The following is a 19,941-nucleotide window of genomic DNA, read 5'->3' on the forward strand; positions in this document are numbered from 1 at the left end:
GAGAGAGGGAGGGAGGGATGAGGGAAAGGAGGGGATGAGAGAGGGAGGGAGGGAAGGCGGGAGGGAGTCGGGGGCTCTGCGCATGCCCCGGCTCCGCTGAGGGGTCGCGGCGGGCGCGCCCCGCGGGTCGGGTCCCCTGAGGGGCCGCGCGGTCCCGGCCCCGCCGCCGCCTCCCCCGGGGCGTTTCAGGCGCCCCAAAAGCGCTCTGGGGACACTGAGGGAGCTGTTTGTATGGCACTGATCCAGCCCTGGAGAGGCGGTGGGAGCCCCACGGTCTCTGTGGGAATGACTGAGCTCAGAGCAATGAGAATTTATTTTAAAATGCTGCAAATCGCCCTCGGAGCAGCTTCCGGACGAGGAGTTAGCGGCTGCTGTGGAGGAAGGAGCTGCCCAGAGCAGCCCTGGCAGTGTCCCAGGCCAGCCTGGACAGTGGGAGATGCCCCTGCCCTTGGCTGGGGTGGCTCTGGATGGGATTTAAGGTCCCTTCCCACACAAACCAGTCTGGGATTCCGTGATTGCTGCTCTGGCATTAATCAGGATGGCTCTGCCATCAGCCTCGGCCACCTGCCAGCTGGGAACAGTGACAGTTCGTGTCCTCCTCGGAGTAAATCACAGCTTAATCCAGCCATGAGATGGTTTCAGCCAGCCATCATCTGAGCTGGCTGATACATCGGTGCCTGTGCACATTTACTTCTAAAGAAAACACAAACCAACATCCTTTCTTTGGTTTTTCACAAAAAAACCCCACGCAAAACTATTAAATTTCACTGACACGAACATTGAGTTCAACAGCTTCGTCTTCACTTGGAAAGACAGACGACAGCGTGGGTTTGTGATAGAAGTACTGAAAATTCTGTGGCTGAAATATTTTCTTTTAAATTTCAGAAACAGACAGAGAGATCCTGAGCTTCTCTCCCAGGTGATTTGTCCACCTTTCCCTCATAAGAAAAAAAGCCCAGCAGATCTCTAGGAAGGTAAGATCAGTCTCCCCTGTGCAGGTAAAGGGATTCTGCTGTTTAAATGCAGTGCAAATTCAGGTGGTAACAGGTTACCCTCCATCCTCAGCCCTCCCTTGCTGCAATCTCCTGCTTTATCGATCCAATACCACATTTTCCTCCCTGGCCAACAATAGATTCTGCTTTAATACCACTAACTCCAACATTTGTGTCTATTTCAGTGCCATTTTAAACACTCTGACAATAACACCTCGTTTGTAGCATTCCTGTAACACTCCTGACATCAGTGGCACATCTTTGTATCAGCACTTAAAACACTTGTAATATAACCCACTAACCCTTGAATGGTGGATGTTAATAAAGTACTACCACATTGATCAGAAATTCTGGGAGTTGAGGAATCCAAAGATTCAGTGAAGTGCAGCTCCAGCACCGAGGCTGCCCTTTGACTTTGTCTTTTCTCTCTTTGTGGATCCCAAGAGATACATTTAAAGTATCCTGAGGGTCCTCTGCTTCTCCCCGTGGACTGTAAATCCATCTGGAGGCTGTTAATTAGGCTGGCAAGCAGTCGATTAAGCTCAATTGCTGCTTTTCTGTATCTATTAGTGCAGTCCTGCATCCCAGACACGGTGCACTGTGGCTGAGGGATGACACCTCCCACAGCAGAGCATTCCCAGCTATTAGCAGAGGGCTCAGATGTCTCAGAAAAGCTCAATTTCAGTAAAAAACCAGCACTAGTCAGGCCACCAAAAATAAAATTATTTTCGGTTTGTGTCCCCCCCCCCCTTCTCTGGATTGCAGTTTCAAGCTCTTCAAAATATTTAATGCTGTATATTTTTTTCAAAGCCCTGTAAAATGAAGTTTTAAAAGTATATTGCACAATTCCTACAACTGACCCCAAATATGTGGAGACTCCTGTGAAACTGAGAGCATTTTAGTAATACTCTAACAATCTGCATTTCACTTACAAGCATTCTGTTAAAAGCAGACAGAACTCTTTCAATACACACTTTAGTTAACTAAATCTGTAATAACTTCTCCCAAGACAGTTTTTGGTCAATTAGAGCTCTACCAGAAGCATGGAGCAAGCCAGAATTCCCTACGTTTTACCACAATCTTTTATTCAAAGTTTCATTTTACCACAATCTTTTATTCAAAGTTTGGTTTCATTTGTCTTGCCTGAAAGACAAATAGAATTAAACAGACATGCAACATTGCCTGTGAAAAATGAAGCAGTTGTTTATAGTGCAAGAGTGTAAAGCTTGATTTATTTACACATTTTAAGGTGAACAGGAGAACGTTGTAGGCAGATCATTTTATACATTCAGCTGTGCTCCACAGAGTTAGGTTACACAGAAAATACACACTGAGGATGTTTTAAGTGCTCTGGTGCATCGAGAAGCCACACAGGGTGGAGGCAAGAGATGTCAGTTGACACTGGGTAAAGAGCCCAAGGGATGAATCCAAGGAGCTGGAGCAGCTCCTGGTGCTGAGAAACCCTTCCCATTTGGAATCTGGGGGTGCAAGGCCTTGTGCAGGGTCCTGCATGAGCCCAGCAATGTTGACATTCACTGATCAGAGTGTGCTGTACAACACTTAAATCATTTTTCACCCTGGAATGTGGCACAGGACTCCTCTCCTCTAAACCTTCCTGTGCTGCTCAGCTGTAAATATTTGCTGCAATTCCAAGCATGGCCATTGTCACCTCAGACTAACAAATATTCTGTGAAAAGCTCAGTGTGAGGGTGCAAAACCCTTCCTATTTCAGCTTCTCTGGACCAGAAGGGAGGTGAAGAGTTTAATTCACTCCTGAAAGTCAGAAGGAGCACAGAACTCCTACAGTCAAGTTTAAACAAGATCCTTGGTTTCTCTGGGCCCTGCTCGTGCCTTTTCTCATACTGAAGAACAGAAAATAACATTTTTAGAAGATTGGGAGAACAAGCAAGAAAGAGGGAAGTGCATAAAACAAAAAAAGCAACAAACAAAACCAACCCCATTTTAAGATTCCAGTGTTGAACAGCAGCAGCAAACAGGAGTGAGGTGCAATCCCTCAGTCCTACCCCTACATCAATCATGGAGCTGAGGGCCATGGCCCAGGGAACACCCCAGGCCCCACTGCTGTGGCACAATAATCAGAAATATTGTGATTTATGTGCTGTAGAAACAGACACCACCTCCAGTGGAGGCCTCTGGCAGGAAGTTTCCAGAAGCAAACAAAGAGAGATCTCCCTGTGGCTGCAGGTAAAGGGAACTGTCATTATTAAGTAGAATTATTTGAGCACACAGGGACTGTGTAAATAAAACATGGTTATGTAAAGATTTGGAGTATGATTGCCTTTAGAATCTTTGCAAAGAAAGGGCCAAACCCACACAATAACACAAAAGCTCAGCTCGTGGCTGGGGGCAGTTTCACTCAGAGAAGGGCTGACACCTGAGGGCTCTGTGCAGGCAGCAAGGTCAGGAATTGGGCTCAGGCTCAGGAGGAGTTTGCAGCAAAACCACCCCTGAAGCAGGCCAGAGAGCAGCCTGCAAGGGAGGCACAGCCACCTCACGTCCCCTGGCACATCTCAGGATGGCAGGGCCTGTGCTGAGGAGGAAAACCCAAAGCAGGCACTGCTGCCAAGTCTGGGCTCCAGTCACCTGCTGGGTTTAAACCCTGCTGAGAACTGGGACCACTGCACTGTCACACACAGGACCATCCTGATCTGGATGTCAGCAGCCAAACGTTTAGACCCTTCTGATGAATTATTTTATACCACCTAATTAATCACACAGAATACTGCCATGGAACAAGAGTGTGGGGTAGCACAGCTCGTTTTCAGACTGTTCTGTGCCTGCAGAACCAATAGGTCAGAACAGGTGGATGAAATGGGATGAGATAAGGAAAGGAAGCATTCCCATTCAGCCTTCCTGCACTGCATTGTTAGTGAACAACAGCTGCCCATAAATTCACCAACAATCGATGACCACATCCAAAGGCAGTAAATCAGTGTCACTGCACCCCAGAAAGATGAATGCTCTGGCAGCAGGAGCCCATTAACATCCATATCTTGCTTAATCACAACTAAAGTATGGAGAGTGAAAGGAAAGCTGATATTTCTTGAGGTTCCCTAAGTTGCAGTGCAGGGGATGCCACTGATAAGATCTGAATTGTGCCCAGCTGGTGAAGAAACCTGGGTACAGCCCTGGGGCACCTCCCCTGTGCAGGGAGAAGGTTATTTTTCTAAGCTGCACAAAAATTCTAAAGCAATCCAAAATATGCCCAGATTGAATCAATCTGCAGAGCTGGCAAAGCAAACAAATGTAAAGGAACAGTTCTGTTGTCATTTACAACAACAAGAACCTGGAATAATCATGTACAGGTCAGGGGAGTTGTTGGGAATTTCTGGCAGTGGGAACAAAAACTGGCCATGAGTCAATTTAACAAATAAAAATAAAAATAAATAAATGCAGAAAGACACTGTTCCAAATCTCAGATAATCCCAAACTCCCTGGTATTTGAGGAATCACTTAAAAATACACAGAACATGAGCACTATTCCTTTCAAATAAAGTTCTAGGTCATGGAAATTCTACTGTGCAGACAGCCCAAGCTGCACTGAGTGGACTTAAAATTCAGTTTTCCAGAAAAAAAACCCCAACTTTAGATCAGCCAGTGCTATCAGTGTCAGGATAATCAGTGAATGTTGTACTTTGTCCTCATCACTTGACAGTTCCCCACTCTCCCCCCTGTGTCCATTCTCCCTCAGTATCAGCTCCTGGCCATCTCCTGGAAGCTGGAAAGATAAATATCAAAGTACACAAAGCTCTATTATCCTCACAGGCCTCAGTGAGTGCTGGGCTGTGCAGCTTCTCTCCTTAGGTCATCCACAACAGTAGACAAGTATTGTTTTTCCTTTTTTTAAAAGAAAAAAATAGGGAGAGGATCCCAGCTTACATCACCTGAACTGAGCTTTTGAACTAAGGAACTTCATCACCTTTAAGTAGCTGGGACCACTAAAGTTGGAAATCCTGCCTCAATCAGAAAGAAAATAAATAAACATGAAAAAGAATGCAGATTTTGTCCAAAATTACATAAATTCCCCACCAGATACAGTCACATCATTCTCATTTCTCCTTGTCCTCATCCTTTACAGTGCTCCCTCTGCACCATTTAATCCAACTTGAAGCTCCTGCTATGAAATCAGAACTGGCAAATAATCTTTGTTCTAAGCCATATAATCCAGTGGTGCTCTAAAAACAACCCCCATCCTCAGTGCTTATGTTCAACAGCAGAAAAGAAGTGCCCAAAATTTGTGGTTTGAAGGGATAAAGTGTTCACTCTCACCAGTTCTGCTGCTCTAAAGACACAGCAAATTCCAGTGTTGGTGCTTCAAAACAATTCCATTTATTGCCATGTCAGGGGAGCTCCGTGGTCACACCAGGATTTAGAGCCTTCCTGGAAATCTGTCACAGTCCCTGTAAATGAAAGATTAAATCCTGTCCTCCTCTTTGTGTCAGCAGCTCCTGAAAACTTGTCTGGAGATAAACCCACTCTCAGCAGGGCTGCAAACTGCACAGTCACTTCTCCTCCACAGCATCTCCTCTCTTATCAGTTCCACAGTGCTGCCCTCACCATTCCATCATTCCACACTCCCAGCCAGCAGAATTCCATGCAGAGCTGGGATCTGCTTCCTGCCAAGTGCTTTCAACTTCCCAACTAGAAAGAGTTGTTTATTTTAATAATCAGCCTGGAAAGTTCAGCTGGAGACTCAAAACCCTTCTCAAGGTCGGCTTTATGCTTGCTTCTATTTGAACAGGTAAATAAATAAAGGTCAGACTGCTGAGGACTCCCATCAGGCCTTGAAGGTCTCTCACTCCTTCTTGCTGTGCTCCAGCACCCTGTAGGGAGGGGCAGAGACTCCCTTGGGTCCGTGCTGCTCCTGCACGATGGGCAGCGTGGCTGGAGTGTAGATTTCTGGCATGCTGTCGTTGTTCTCCAGGGCTCCGTAGGAGAAAGAGGCTTTGAGGTCAGGCTGCACTGCAATCCCTTTGTCGTGCATGTTTTGCATGCCTGCAAGAGCAGAGGAACAGATTAGGGACAAAAGTGCATTTTTCCTGCTCTCTGTTCAGCCAGGAAATGAGGAGTCCCTGAGGCTCATCAGCTCTGAGGGTGTTAAATCAAAGACAGGATGGGTTTGTGCTCAGCACTGGGGCAGCTGATGGAGAAATAAGCTGCAAGTGAATGAGGGATGGCTCTCAGTTATCCACCAAGCACTGCAGATCTTTCATACAGCTCACCAGAGAGCTTAGCTGTGCTTCCCAAAGGAGATTTCTGCTCCTCTACCTCCCTTCTGAGCCATCCCCAAAACTCAGTTCTTCCTGCTGGGCTGAGCCCAATCCCAAGCACATGCTCAAACCAGCTCATGTTCCCAGATAACAACAGCCTGATCCACCCAATCCTGTCCAGAGCCAAAAGCTGAGCCCTCCCTCTGCAGCCCAGGCCTTTAACAGAGTGATGAAGCCCTGGACCTTGGTTACCTGGCATGGCATCCATTGAGATGTAGGGCTCAAAGGCGACAGGCTTCTTCCTATTCCTCGTGATCAGGAAGACTCCCAGGAATGCTATGAGGCACCTGAGGGAGGAGAAAGGATCAGAGAGATCCCTGGCAGGGGAGAGCACGGAATATTCCATGTTGTTCCATACAGAATTCAGACCTGCAGTTCAAGCACTGCCAAGTCACAATTCCAGGGCACTGCCCAAGCTGAGCCCACCTTGAGCAGCACTGGAACACCCCCAGCAACCAGCACAACTTCACCTTTTCTCTATCAAACACAGGGAAAAGTTTTGATGTTAATTAATTAATTAACCTTGACTAACTGCAGGGGAAAGGAAGCATGGCAATATTTGTTTTTCCTTTGACAGAATTCCAGGATTTAGCAGCCTGACCTTTCCAAGGCTCCCTGTAAACACACCAACAGCTATGGGTCTGGATTGTTACAGAGCAAGGTGCAGTTCAGAACAAAGATCTCCCAATTGTTTGGGGTTTTTTTTTTCTGTACTTATCTAAAAGCCATTTGAGAATGTCCCCTGATTATGGAGAGCTAATTACACCAAAACACTGAATTACACAGGAAATGTTTTACTGATCAGATCTGCATTGTGCCTTCTCCATGCTCTAAAAACTCCAGAAGTCAGACACAGTTCAGGGAAGATCTGAAATGAGGTTCCTAGAGAGGGTTTCTTTGGGTTATTTTACAATTCTTCCAGATTCATGAGCAGGCAGCTTGAAAACCAAGCCATATGCTCAGCACCCAAGCTGATCCCCAGGATTTAGTGATTAATTGTTGTGTAATTGTGCATTACCGAGGGTTACATGATTTTTTCCAAACACAACACTGAGCTCTAAGGGCCACTCTCTGCTCTGACAGAGAAAATGCTTTCAGCCTGTTCTCTTCTCCAAAATAGTTTGTCCCTCCAACAGAGAGGTATTTTTAAAACAGATTTGTGTTTTTAAAATTAGAGTCACATGAAGCAACAGTTTTCTGTCAAGGAGACCCAGAGCACTTACCCCAGTGCAAACATACAAATGTGGAGAACATCTTCACCCATGAAGTCCAGGTAAAAAGTTGCTCCTTGAAAAGGAAATAATTCATTAAATCTTCCCAATTCCACCTTCAGCCAGAACCCACATCAGCCAGGATTCCTATTTTTATAGCCAGCACCTTTGTTTATTTAATGATCTTAAAATAGGTGTCCTGATTTCTATTTTAACACAAATTATTGACAAATCTCTTTGAGTTTCACTACCAAAATAGTTCTGCTGGTGTCACTAACAGACATGCAAGTGAACCTGTGCAGCATAAACAAGAGGGACTATTTTGGAATGATGAAACAAATTGGATTTAACTACAAAAAGATGCAAACTCTTGACCCCAAACAACAACAAGCAGCTCCAATATCTCTAGAAGAGTCCTGGGTGGCAGCTCATATTCTGCCTCCTGCTCTTTACATTTTTAATGTAAAGAAAATAAAGTAAAAAATAAATAACAAGGAAACATTTTACCTGCACATCTAAGAACACATTGAATGAGGAACAGTCTCAAACATAAATTCCCCTGCACCTTAAACAAAATGCCAGCACTGAAAAGAAAATTTTAACAGTCTAATGGGATAGTTCACATTATAGAAAGGAAGAAAAAACCCAAACAAAGCCAGTCCAGATGAGAGATGACAAAAAAAATAGAAGTCAGCATATTGCTGAGTATAATAATTCAGGGGAATTATTTTCCAAAAATCTTTTGGAATGTTTTTAGAAAGGTTTGTGCAGTTACCTGCTGAGATTGCTGCTGTGGTGGAGAGGATGTAGCCAATGCTGGAGATCTGAGCTGAGTCATAGAGCTGGGAGGCTTGAGCTAAAAACCTGCAACACAATCACAGGCAACAGGGGCTGATTGGGAAGGATCCTTTTTTTGGAAACACCTTTCAAAGGTGATGCAGAAATTTAAGGAAATTCATTCTTTTTCTCACTGAACAGCACCAGCAGCAAGCCTTGGAATGAATAAAAAGGACAGAAGAGGGATTTTTGTGGCTGCACCGAAATCACTGCCCCAACCTCAGGGCCAGAGTGTCCCTCATATTTTAAGAGCCTTTTATCCCTGCTGCTGCCAGGTTTTTATGTTATTGAAGTACAAAAGGGAAAAAAAACCCTAAAAATAGATCCATTATCAACAACACTGATCCTGCACTTTGATTTTAGCCAGTGCACAGATTCTGCATTTGATTAGCCACCATTTCAGTCCTAAAATTATTTGGCAAATACTTGATTTGTGGTACAAAACCACCTGGCAGTGTCACTTTGTGGAAAAGCAAAGACCACCAAGGCTCCTGGGATGGATCACAGGAAAGAATGGATAATTAAATATTAATATTAAATATTTATATTTAATATATTATAGGCATTTATATTAATAGGTATTTTTGGCACAATAACAAACAGCTCCTGACCCACACCCCACACAATTCCAGACAGAGAGAGGAGTCCTTACGTGGCCTGGTAGATGGCTGTGGCAATCATGCACACCAACATAATGTAGAAGATGGGGGAGTCCAGCTGCAGGGTCCCCTGGATGGACACCAGGATCATCCCAGCCACGGCCTTCACTGTCACCACGGTCATGGAACCTGGGGGGACACCACACACTCAGCTGGGGCAGCTGCAGGAGCCTGCAAACAACCCCAGCACCCCAAAAACCCCACTCTCCTCCTGCCAGGAATGCAAACTGTCTGTTTGCCACCAGCTCTGCCCACAAACCCACCACAGCAACCTGCAATAAATCACTGAAGCCTTCTTCATCAATGGCTCCAGAACTGGGAGCATTTACTGGTGTTGGCAGTGTTTAAAGAGTGTTGTGCAGTTATATGATGGGAGGATACAGGTTTCCATTTGGTTTGGTTAATAAAGACAAGGAAGCCTCCAGAAAAACAATCAGGAATAGCTTTCCTTTCTTGAAAGTTGGGCCATTCAGAATTAGGGCAGTTGTTTTGTAATTCATGGCACCACTGAAATCCAGCCCCAAACAGCTCAAAATACCAAAAAAGAGTAAAAGAAAAGAACTGAAGGTGCATAAACAGCAAAAATTGAGGGCTGTGACACAAATTTCAGCATGGCAGACTTGCTGTTACTCATCCTTTTAAAAGTTTAATTGATTACAGTTTCTATTTAAAAAAAAAAATGGAATATGTAAATTCAAAGTCACTGCAGGATCCCACTGTGGGACAGCAGAATCATCAGGGACTGAGTTTCACAGGGACAAACTGGGGTGGCAGAGGATTCCTCATTTCTTTAACCACACAGCAAATCTTCACAGAGCTAAGACAATTCTTGTAGGTCAAATCCTCTCTCTCACCCACTGGCTCAGCCCTCCTTATGCACTGAATGCCACCCTTTGTGTGTCCAGATTAAAATTAAGAACATTAATAAATAATCCTGCACTTTCTGTGCTTGGCAGATTATTTTTCTGATGGGAATAAGCCTTAATTGTTCAAAGGTTGTTTGCAAAGATGCTAAATGTCAGCTTCAGGAATATTTCTGGAGAAAATTAGTGCATTTCATGGCATTAATTAAATCAATATAACCTTCTGCATCCCAGAGATGCCTCAATTTACTGTTTGAAGATATGAACTTAAAAAGTTCATATCAACTTACCCAGCAAAGCCACCAGCAGGAGAATAATGACAATGTAGTTTGCATTTCTCTCCTTGTAAAAATACAGGAGCAGACAGAAAACAATGATCTCCACAAGCTACAGAAGAGAGAAATGGGAATGTTAGAGATGCAGAGCACATGGGGTTGGCAGTAAATGAGATTCTGAGCCAATCAAATATTAGAATAGGGCAAATCAAAGGGAACTGGGGATCCCACACAATTATAGACCAAATTCAGCATCAGTTTAGATTCCAGTTAGAGGAGATATTCAGCAGCTTCTTGCAGAACAGGAAACACGGGGAATTTTTGGTGTTAGATTTATGGTAAAGCAGCTGATCAAATTGTCCTGACTGAATATCAGAAGAGATCTCAGTCTGCTTTCTGCACTGAGCTTCCACTCATTCCTGGGGCAATGCCCAAGATTATCTTCATTAAAACACAATTTTTTTTTTTGTTCATGGGATTTTCAATGAGAGATTTGTGGGTCCAGAGAAAGTCACTGTGGAAAAAGCCCAGATTCAGGCAGCAGTAAATTTTCAGTCACAGACATTTAATCCTACAGAATTCAGAGAAACAAAAGGAGCTGTGCATGTGCCTGACACCTGGAAAAGCTGTCCCAGGCTCATCAGAGCACACAAGGAACACTGGAAACAACCAGAAGGAAAACTAATGCTGGAAATCAAAGTCCCCCCAGCAGAAATCCACCCCACCCTCCACGGCCCCTCACCATGTAGAGCAGGAATGGCCAGCTCACTAAATGCCTGGTGATGTTTTCTGCTGTCATCTTCTCGTGGCTGTTGGGTCCAAATGTCACCAGCAGGTAAGTGCCAACAACTGCCAGGCCACAGCCTACGAAGGACAGCACATAGCGCCCTTGGGCAGGCACAGGAACAGGAGAGGACAGGGTTAATGAGAAAGAAATTATAAGAATTAATGAATTAATCCCACAGGACCATCAGTTCCGTGGTGGATGTTCCTCTGGGGGACTCCTGCATGCCCTTCCTGCCCCACCTCCAAAATTGTGCAGCCACCAGGGGCACTGGGGGTGTGGTAAAGTTGGAACCAAAATAAATAAATGAATAAATGAAGCTACAAGATCTGTGTCTGGGGCTGATCCTCCCACAGCCCTTTTCCCACTTCTGCAAACACCTCCATGTTTAAGAAATTCAGCTCATTCCCTTGTGCCTGTGCTGCTGCAGAATCAGGGCTGCAACTTCTGCTTGTTCCTAAATTCTGTGAGGTTCAGGGGATTTGGTACAAATCAGGAGAAAAAAAATCCATTTGTAATAAACAGCGGATGAGATGACACATTTCATTCATGGGGTGCTAATGAGACCTTGCCATCCCTGTAATTATAATTCCTGAGGGGCTGTGCTGTGTGTGAATTGTAAACACAAAGGAAAAATGAAAAGAAACTGTGGAACTTACTCAAAAATTCCTTGGGCTTCCATTTTTCTTTAATAAATATAATCCCTATGATTGCACTAGCTATGGAAAAAAAAGAAAGAGAGAAACAATGAATTGTGGAGTCAGGAATCTCCCACTGGAACACACTCAGGCTCTTTCCTCCTTACCCACAACAGACACTGCACTGAGGGGCACAATCAGTGAGAGAGGAGCAAAGGCATAGGATGAAAACACTCCCAGTTCTCCCAGCACCAGCAGCAAAAATCCACTCCACCAGGTTTTGGTTCTGAAGTAGGCCCGGGGGTCTTTGGAGCCTGCCAGCCTGATGTGGCTGTATTTCTAGGCAAGAAAACAGAAATAAAGCAGCTTTGTCAGGTTTGATGGTTTGTTTCAGTGCAGGGTGAGTGTTTGCTTCAGGGCATTCACCTGGAGGTTGAGGGCAATGCTGCTGACAAGATGTCCAAAAATAGCCAGAAGTGCCCCAATCAAGTTCTCCTGTAAAAACAAATGGAACACACAATTATTCAATTTGGCCAAGGAACTCAGAGGGGTTTGCACACTCTGGAGGAGAGCAGACTTTTAAAACCATTCCTGAATCAGGGAATAGTTGGAAGGGACCTTTAAAGGTCATCCAGTCCAACACCCACCTGTCAATAAAACCTGTTTATCTTCCTCCCTTCCTACTGATAAGTGCTGTGGCTGTGCTCCAGACCTGTGAACTCAGGTGGAAGATAAGACTCAACAGCCACTTTCTCCAAGAGACTTCAATTTGTTTGCAGTTCCTCAGAGGAGAGGAAGATAAGGCTAAAAAAAAAACCCCACACCATCACTCATTCTTCCCTTTGAAAAACTCATTTCTGAGGATTTTATTACCCTGGAATTTGACAGAGAATGGATCAGGAACCTCTGCTTCCCAACTATTTTGCTCTTCTCCCCTTGTGACCTCTGCTGGTTCAGTCACTAATTCAGGCCATGTGATGAGGCAGCCCAATTATCACAGATTTTGATCTGCTTTTTGTATAAACCAGTTATTCCCAAAGTCACAGGGAACTGCTGACAGCTCTCAGCCAGTTCCAAAGCTCTTCTGCACTGGCATTCACAGCTCAGCAACAATTCTCACGCTCTAAAGGTGGAATTCAAAATAAAGCAAGGATGCAAAGCAGGCTGAGTCACAAAGGAGATGTAGAGGAGGACTGAAGGAAGAGCCACTGAACATTTGGGTGCTCCCAAAACTGCCTAAATCTCATTAAATGTCATTAGCACTGTTCCTTCAGCCCAGTCCTTACTTGGATGGATTTGGGATAACCCAACTCACATTCAGATATGAATATGAATAAATGGACTGATCTTGATTTTCTTGTACACAGGAGAACTTCCAGATTTCAAATTCTTAGCAGCAGAACAAAAACCTCTTTATCAGAATGCACAAGAGTAAGATTCACCCAAACAGCTTCACCCAAAAGCACCAGAGAGAGGTTCCCAGGACAGACAGAGAAGGTGGCAGGAGGATGTCACTGTGTGACCACAGAGTTCTCTGGGCTGTGACAGCCTCAGGTCAACAGCACTTGGGTCAACTTCCACAATGGCCCAGGACTGTGGTCTCAAAGGTAAAAAAAAAAGCTCTTTTTGCTGAGATTTTCTGAGCACCTTCAGAATTTGGGATTCAGAGTGAATTTATCTGTTCCCAGTTAGAGAACAAGGAGGAATTACAGCCCCATGTCCCACCCAGCTGCAGTCTCTGAAACTCAAACACCTGAACACAGAGCAAACCACAAGCTCTGCTCTGTTACTGCTGCATGGCTTAGGATGAAAAGGCACCTGTCAAAATCACTGCACCCAAACACCTCCACCCCTTCCCACTGCCACTCCTTCCTCCAGCTCCTCTGCTCTGCAGACACAGAATTTCTCTCTTGCTCTCACTGTGCACTGGACACACCCCAGGAATGGCTGAACACAAAGACAGAGCCCTTTCTGCAGAAAATAACCCCAAAGCTGCACGGTTATCAGCTCATTCCAATAATCAGAGCCTTCTGGGGATGGGAAACTGACCTTGTAGGAGAAGGAGTCTGTGTGTGGCTGCACAGAAACTGCTGCTGTGGCCAAGGGGAGCTGCTGAAGCTGCAGACTGGGGCTGTTGCCTCCTTCCATTTTGGTTTGTTTTTGACTTTTCAGCCTTTTTGATGCTGGAAGTTCTCTTTAAAAAAGAGACTTGGACCCTGCTGGAATCAACTTTTGGTACAGCTCACTGCCATCCATCCTGTTCCCTTGGGCAAGTCCAGGGAAGCACAAACAAGTCCTGCTGCTTCCCTTCCCCTGCTCTGTCTCAGGGTGGATGAGCCACTGTTTCCAGCCAGCGAAGCAGCAGAATTCTATTCCTTCAAGATGAATCTAAGGGGAAAAAAGAAATAAAAATCAAAGAATCAGATCAAGTAAATCAGCGGTTCAAAGCCTGCAATGAAGGACAGGCCACAGAAAAGCCCCTGGAATCAAACTCACAGCTGCACATAAAACAGGAAATCAGATTTTAAATGTCTTCTTAGAAAGCCTTGGACACAAACTCAGAGAGACTTTGCTTTACAAGCTCTTGTGAGCTGGCTGGGCCTCCGGGGTGACACACTCAGCTGGCATTTAACAGCATCACAAAGGCTCTCAAGTCCTCCAAGCTCTGCTTTTCATTTCTCTCCTCCCTGAAGCTCCAGCGTGCCCGGGACCAGCTCCGTGAGTCACCCCATCCATCCCCACGTGCTGGGCATGACAGCAAGCACAGGTCAAGCCAGGGGAATCCCTGCCAGCCAGCAGCCTGCAGCCCGGATTGCTCACAGCCAAACTGGGCTGGAAGGCACCACACGAGCTCCGTGCAGGGCCGGAGAGCTCAGGGAGCAGCGGGAGCAGCAGCAGCCGGGCCCTGTCAGAGCGGGATCAGCTGAGACCGTGCCAGGGCCCGGCACACGGGGAGAGCTCAGCACCCCCAGCCCGAGCCCCCGGCCCTGCCCGTGCTCACCCCCGGCGCCCCGGGGCCCGTCCTGCCCGGCAGCCTCCCCTGGGCAGCCCCAGCACAACAGGCAGGAACGGGAAAAAAACTCCCGTTTGTGAGGGGATGGGGCAGCAAATCCCCCTCGCATCGTGAGCGAGCCCTGCCCGGGCAGCGCAGAGCCCCCGGACACCGCCGGGCCGGGACACGGTGCTCACACCTAACCCTGCGGTGTACCGGCTCCTCTCCTGCCCCGCACTGTCCCTCCCCTCCCCTCGGGGGGGTCCCGCCACTCACCGGCCCCGCCGCTGGCCCCGGCCCGGCCCCGGCCTCCAACTCCGGGTCCCGGGCGAGCGCCGCGGCCGCTTCCTGCCCGGCGCACCCGATTGGTCTTCAGCGCTGTCAATCAAGTGCCAGACACAAAGCTGGAACGAGGATTGGCTGCTGCGTGGAGGCGGGGTCTATCCCAGCCAATAGACGCACGACTCCGAGGGGCCGGGCGGAAGAAGCCGCGTTCCGCCGCTCGGTTGGGGCGGGACGAGGCGGGCCCCACCCGGAGCTCCGGGGCGCTCTCCGGCCCAGAGCGGCAGGTACAGCCGCGGCCCCGCGCCTTCCCCCGGAGAGACCTCGCTTTTCCCCGGTGGGACCCGTTCCTCTCGCCCTTCCCGTGCGCACCGTTCCCCTTGGCACGAACAACAGCCACAGCCGCCTTAAGGCGCATGCGCAAAGCGCCTCCGCCGAGCCACCTTAAACCAGCCGCTGTGGCGCTGAGAGCTCGCCTGTGATTGGGCGCCTGCCGCATGATCAAAGTAACAGGCACGCTGATTGGAGGAGAGCTGAGGCGGCTGTTGTCTCGGCAACCGGGAGTCCACATTCCCGGTGCCGCCGAGGGCTGGGGATGCACCGGCAGGAGCGGGCAGGAGCGGGCAGGTACGGGCGGATACAGACCCACACAGACCCACACCTCACCTGAGCGGGGTCGGGGGTTTCCCCGCGCCGCCTCAGGCGCTCAGATACCCGCCGTTCCCAGCGTGCCCCGCGCCGCCTCACCTGGGCGGGGCTGGACCGTGAGGCGACTTGTGGTGGCGCCCTCACCTGAGGCCTCACCTCATCCCTCACCTCATCCCTCACCTGGACTCTTCTCGCCCCCGAGCGCCGGGTTCTCTCAATGGAGACAGCAAAGGCCATGGCTGACCTGGGCCAGCTCTGGAGCCCCGGCCCTGCTGCGTGTTCAGAGCTGGGCCTGAGCTCAGAAATAAAATCACGGCTCTGTCAGAGGACGTGTGGGCTGTGACCGGATCCCTGCCTCTCCAGCTCAGGGATGCTGTGGAGCACGACCCCAAGCAGAACAGCGCCACTCGGTGCCATGTCCCGAAAATAAACAGTATTTACCGCAGTGAGTGCAGAGCTGAAGGGTGAAAACCTCAACCACGCCAAGGTTTTTCACTCTAAGCATAGCCAGGGTTACTAGAGCAAATCAAGGGATATCTGGAACTATTTATAGCCACAGTGGGCTAGAGATGTCCCAGGTCCAAAATTCCTCCTCTTGGGGATAAGCCAGCACAAGGGAATAAGAAATGCCATCAAACAAAACATTCAACAGCAGCAGTGCTTCCAAGGTTTTTTTACATAAAACAGGGAAATGAAACCCAGGAGTGACTGCTGCTTTTCTGACAGGAATACTGCATTAATGTTGGATTTGCCTTTATCTTACACCTCCCATTTCAAATGAAAGCTGCTGTTGTGTTCACATGTTTCCTGCATCTCCATATTCAGTGTTGCTGTCCTTGGCTGTTCTTCTTAGGTTTCAAGATTTCCTTATAAACACCACAGGAAAGGGATCTCAAACTGGAGAAAAAGATATTTAAGTCTCAGTCAAAAGGATTTCAGTACAACCAAGTGAGTAACAAAAAAGTTTGAAGTTTATACAGGTTTTTTTTTTGCCACTGATAATGATCCTGTTCTGCGACAAGAATAGCAACCAAGTTTAGATCAAGGTCATTAAATTAACTTTGTAATCACAACTGATAGCAGAAGGAGAAATGATAATGCAATATTAGTGGTTTAAGCCTGGAAATTACTCCAGATAACCTCATCTCATTTGTGCCACCTCCCTGTCTCCCACAGGGAGCTCTGGCCCTGTTTTCCCCAAGTTTTTGAGCCCTCCAGGACACTCAGGTTGCATTTCTTCAGGCACACATTCAAAGCGCTCAGGGAAATCACCAGGGACCCTTCTCCCCACCTTTTTCCACCCTTCCCGCGGATCCCGGATTTTCAGGAATTACACCCTCCTTCCACCAGCAGAGGGAAGCAGAAAGATGTGTTAAACCCGCAGCGCTTCCCCAGCCTGCTCCAGACCGGGCTCCTTTTCAAGCCCAGCCAACACTCTGAGCTGCCAAGGGCCTCCTGGGCTTTCTGGATGCACCTTCCCAGCTGCTTCCTCAGCTGCGGGAAGGAGGATGCCCTTCCACAGCCTCCTGCTGTCTGGGGACTACGTGGTAAGCCCAGAACTCCCAAAATTACGTACATGAAGGATTTCTGAGACTCTGTACCAAGTATGTAAAGTAGGTAAATCAAGGAAGTGTTTGGCATCTTCCCCTCTTTCTTCTCCTGCCTTTGGCATCTTCTCTTTCTTCTCCTTCCTTTGATCTCTTGCTCCTTGCTTGTCTCTCCCATCTCAGTGATATCAGGAGTGCATTATCTCAGGCTTGAATAACAGCAATCAAGGACGTAAAGGACGAAAAAAGATGAGGGGAAAATGATCAAGGGGGAGAAGTTGCTTAAAGACTTTCTGTAGGCGCCATCAGTCTGCCTGGTCAGCTTCCAGCAAGCAGCTGACCTGATGCTGAGCTGTGACTAAAGCACAGCAGGCAGAGTCTGCAGGGAGCTTCACAAAGCACTCCCTTCCCTTTGAGAATTTCCTGCTTGAAGGGCAGAGTGGGCAGGAGGCCAAGCCACAAACTACACAAGGGCTTGGCTGCTTCTCTCCTAGGCTTCATCCCTGGAGAGGAGTTCCTGCAGCAGGTCGGGAGGGGAAGCACTGGACCCATCAACCTTTTGGGGGCTGCTGGGACTTGGCTGTGTCCCCCTCAGCCATTCTGGAGCACATTCCTTGAGTCAGGGATAAATGCCAGGATGGGAAGTTACCCACTTGTAATTTAGGCAGTGGAAAGAGCTTATTTTCCTCTCAGTGCCTGACCTAGATCACCCAGCAGGTGACTTGACCCACTTGTGTCACTCTGCCAGTTCAGCCCTGCCTGCACACATCCCTGCAGGAGCCAGGCCACTGGGGCTGGGAGCTGCTCCTGCTGGATTTCCCTCGCAGCACAGTGCCCCTTGCATCACCCAAACACCATTCCAGGGACTCTGAGGGCACTCTGAGGTGTGCAGGAGCTGAATCTCCAAGGGTGTGGAGGTGCCTAATCTCCAATTACCCTCAGCAGCACCGGGGTGATGATGGATGTGCCAAACCCAGAGCTGGATGCACAGGATGGGAGAAGGGCTCCAGAGCCTTTCCCTGGCACGTGCTGCCCTTGCTGGGCAGGGATTGCATCCAGCCCTCCCAGGCTGGGCAGCAGCAGCCAAGCCTGGCAGCACCAGAGCAGAAGGAGCTTGCGGATGCAGTTTTTTATCAGCTGCTCTGGAAACCTGCTGCAATTTTAATAATCAGCTCCTGCAGAATTGGGCAGGTCCTGCTTCCCTCAGCACAACCCCGCTGGCCACGGAGCACGGGCTGGACAACCTCAAGCACATGGCAGGACCACGTGGAGATGGACCCAGGGCAGTGGGTTCTGTTCTGGTTCTGGTTGTTGATAAGGAACAGCTGGCTCAGGATCCCTACCCCCTGCAGATGAACCCTCAGACCACATCTTCAGAAATCTCCTGTAATTTTGGAGCAGCCCAAGTCAGAGCAGCTCTGCTGAAATTCATGAGCCTCAAATTTTGGTCTGTCCTGAAGCGTTTTTCTACAAATTAAAATAAGTGGAAAAGGTGATTTGTGCTCAGCTGCTTGATAACTCAGGGGGTATTTTACAGGAAAGGCTGAATCCACCAGAAGACCGATTCCTTGGGGTCTGATTCCTTTCCAGGCTCTCCCAGTTTTCATGGAATGGGCCATATTTGGGGTTTGTTATTTTTAGCACCATAGTAGCACCGTTCCACTTGTCCGTGCATGCAGCAGGAACAGCTCAGCTTGGGGAGGAAAACGGAGCAGGGAGAGTTCCCCGTGATCTCACTGTAAATCAGCACCTTCTGCAGCAGCCAGCACTGCCTGCCCACTCCCTGCCACTCTTCCCTTCAGCTTTTTGTGAGGCCAAGCAGAGCAGGAGCCTCCATTCCCCTCCCAGCCATTCCTGGTTGTTTCTTGAGGGGTCTGAGTCATTCCAGGGTTGCTGCTGCTGTGGCTAAGCACAGGTTCCATCTGGATGGGGTTTTTTAATCAGCCCTTGGCTCATCCATTCCCCCTCTTTGAGCCTGGCATCTTCCCTGCTCCTTCTTGCTCTTGCCAAGCACAGTTAAATCCTTTCATCCTCGTGTCTATATGAGTGGAATAATTCCCCAACTGCTTCATTTTCCCCTCAGCTGCCCATTGCCTTGTTCTTCAGTCCCAGGCCTTTCCCTGTTCTTTGCCTCCTGTGCCATTTGGGGAGGGGGCATTGGATCACTGCCAGAACCCAACTCTCAAGTCACCAGAGCAGGAACCAAGGCACCTCCAGAGTATTCCATTGGTAACTGGCAGACAAGACAATTAATGAAGTTCACACAATGTTCCTAAAGATCAGGAACTTCAGCCCTTCCCGTCCTACACACTGGAATAATTTCACATTTGTGTTAGTATAAAGCTGTTTCTTTTATCTTCCATGGTCCCAGGCCTTCCAGTTCCCACTGGGATTGGCAGCAGCAGGACATGAAGGGCATTCAGCCCTTCTTGGGACCACATCTGAAAAGCTGGAGGGATCATGTACAACACAGGCAGGGCTGGATTTATTTGTCTCTATAAATAGAATCCTGCCCAGTTCTCTTTTTGAAAAGCCCAGGAAAAGAAGAGAAGCAGGGAAGGTGTGGTACTGCAAATAAAGCATTCTGCCCACATGCTGCATTAATTAGGCCCAGCTCAGAAGTTCCAGGTGAGATTTTAGATGTGCTGTGGCTCCCAGTCTATACAAATTGCTCTGTAGACAGCAGAGAAATTTGATCTTCCTCATCCCAGAATCACTTGGCTTTCCGTGCAACAAGAGGCTTCCATTAAAGGATTAAGATTTTTAAAATCTGGAGGCACCTACCTCAATGCACAGTTAAAATTAAAGCATGAAATTTGTGTGACTTGGAAAGCAATACAGGAAATCCAATAATACCAGCACTGGTGGTGCTGGAATGGTGGGTTTGGTTCTGGCCACCCTAAGTCTAAAAAAGGCACTGGC

At 47.8% G+C, this 19,941-nt stretch overlaps 1 protein-coding gene and 1 long non-coding RNA gene across 3 annotated transcripts in view; one reads left to right on the forward strand and one right to left on the reverse strand.

The window, feature by feature from the left end:
* Positions 1 to 2,056: 2,056 nt before the first annotated feature.
* On the reverse strand, positions 2,057 to 14,922 carry NIPAL3 (NIPA like domain containing 3). 2 transcript variants are annotated; one of them, XM_015649305.3, is made up of 12 exons: positions 14,819 to 14,922; positions 13,600 to 13,938; positions 11,977 to 12,045; positions 11,718 to 11,889; positions 11,572 to 11,631; positions 10,871 to 11,016; positions 10,144 to 10,240; positions 8,984 to 9,119; positions 8,270 to 8,358; positions 7,507 to 7,570; positions 6,476 to 6,570; positions 2,057 to 6,008 (listed from the first exon to the last, which is right to left on the reverse strand). In XM_015649305.3, exons 2-12 carry the CDS (start codon positions 13,696 to 13,698, stop codon positions 5,809 to 5,811), a joined length of 1,227 nt encoding a protein of 408 aa, XP_015504791.1. In that variant the 5' UTR covers positions 13,699 to 13,938; positions 14,819 to 14,922; the 3' UTR covers positions 2,057 to 5,808. The 2 variants fall into 2 exon arrangements, with proteins under 2 accessions (XP_015504791.1, XP_015504792.1); XM_015649306.3 differs by lacking the exon at positions 14,819 to 14,922 and adding an exon at positions 14,047 to 14,270.
* Positions 14,923 to 14,961: 39 nt separating this feature from the next.
* LOC107214027 overlaps positions 14,962 to 19,941 on the forward strand; it is a 12,433-nt gene continuing 7,453 nt past the window's right edge. The window contains exons 1-2 of the long non-coding RNA XR_001524870.3: positions 14,962 to 15,451; positions 16,326 to 16,420. This is a non-coding gene — a long non-coding RNA (uncharacterized LOC107214027). The remainder of the gene's footprint in view (positions 15,452 to 16,325; positions 16,421 to 19,941) is intronic.

Source organism: Parus major, chromosome 23 (genome assembly GCF_001522545.3).
Source record: "Parus major isolate Abel chromosome 23, Parus_major1.1, whole genome shotgun sequence".
NCBI classification, from domain to species: domain Eukaryota; kingdom Metazoa; phylum Chordata; class Aves; order Passeriformes; family Paridae; genus Parus; species Parus major.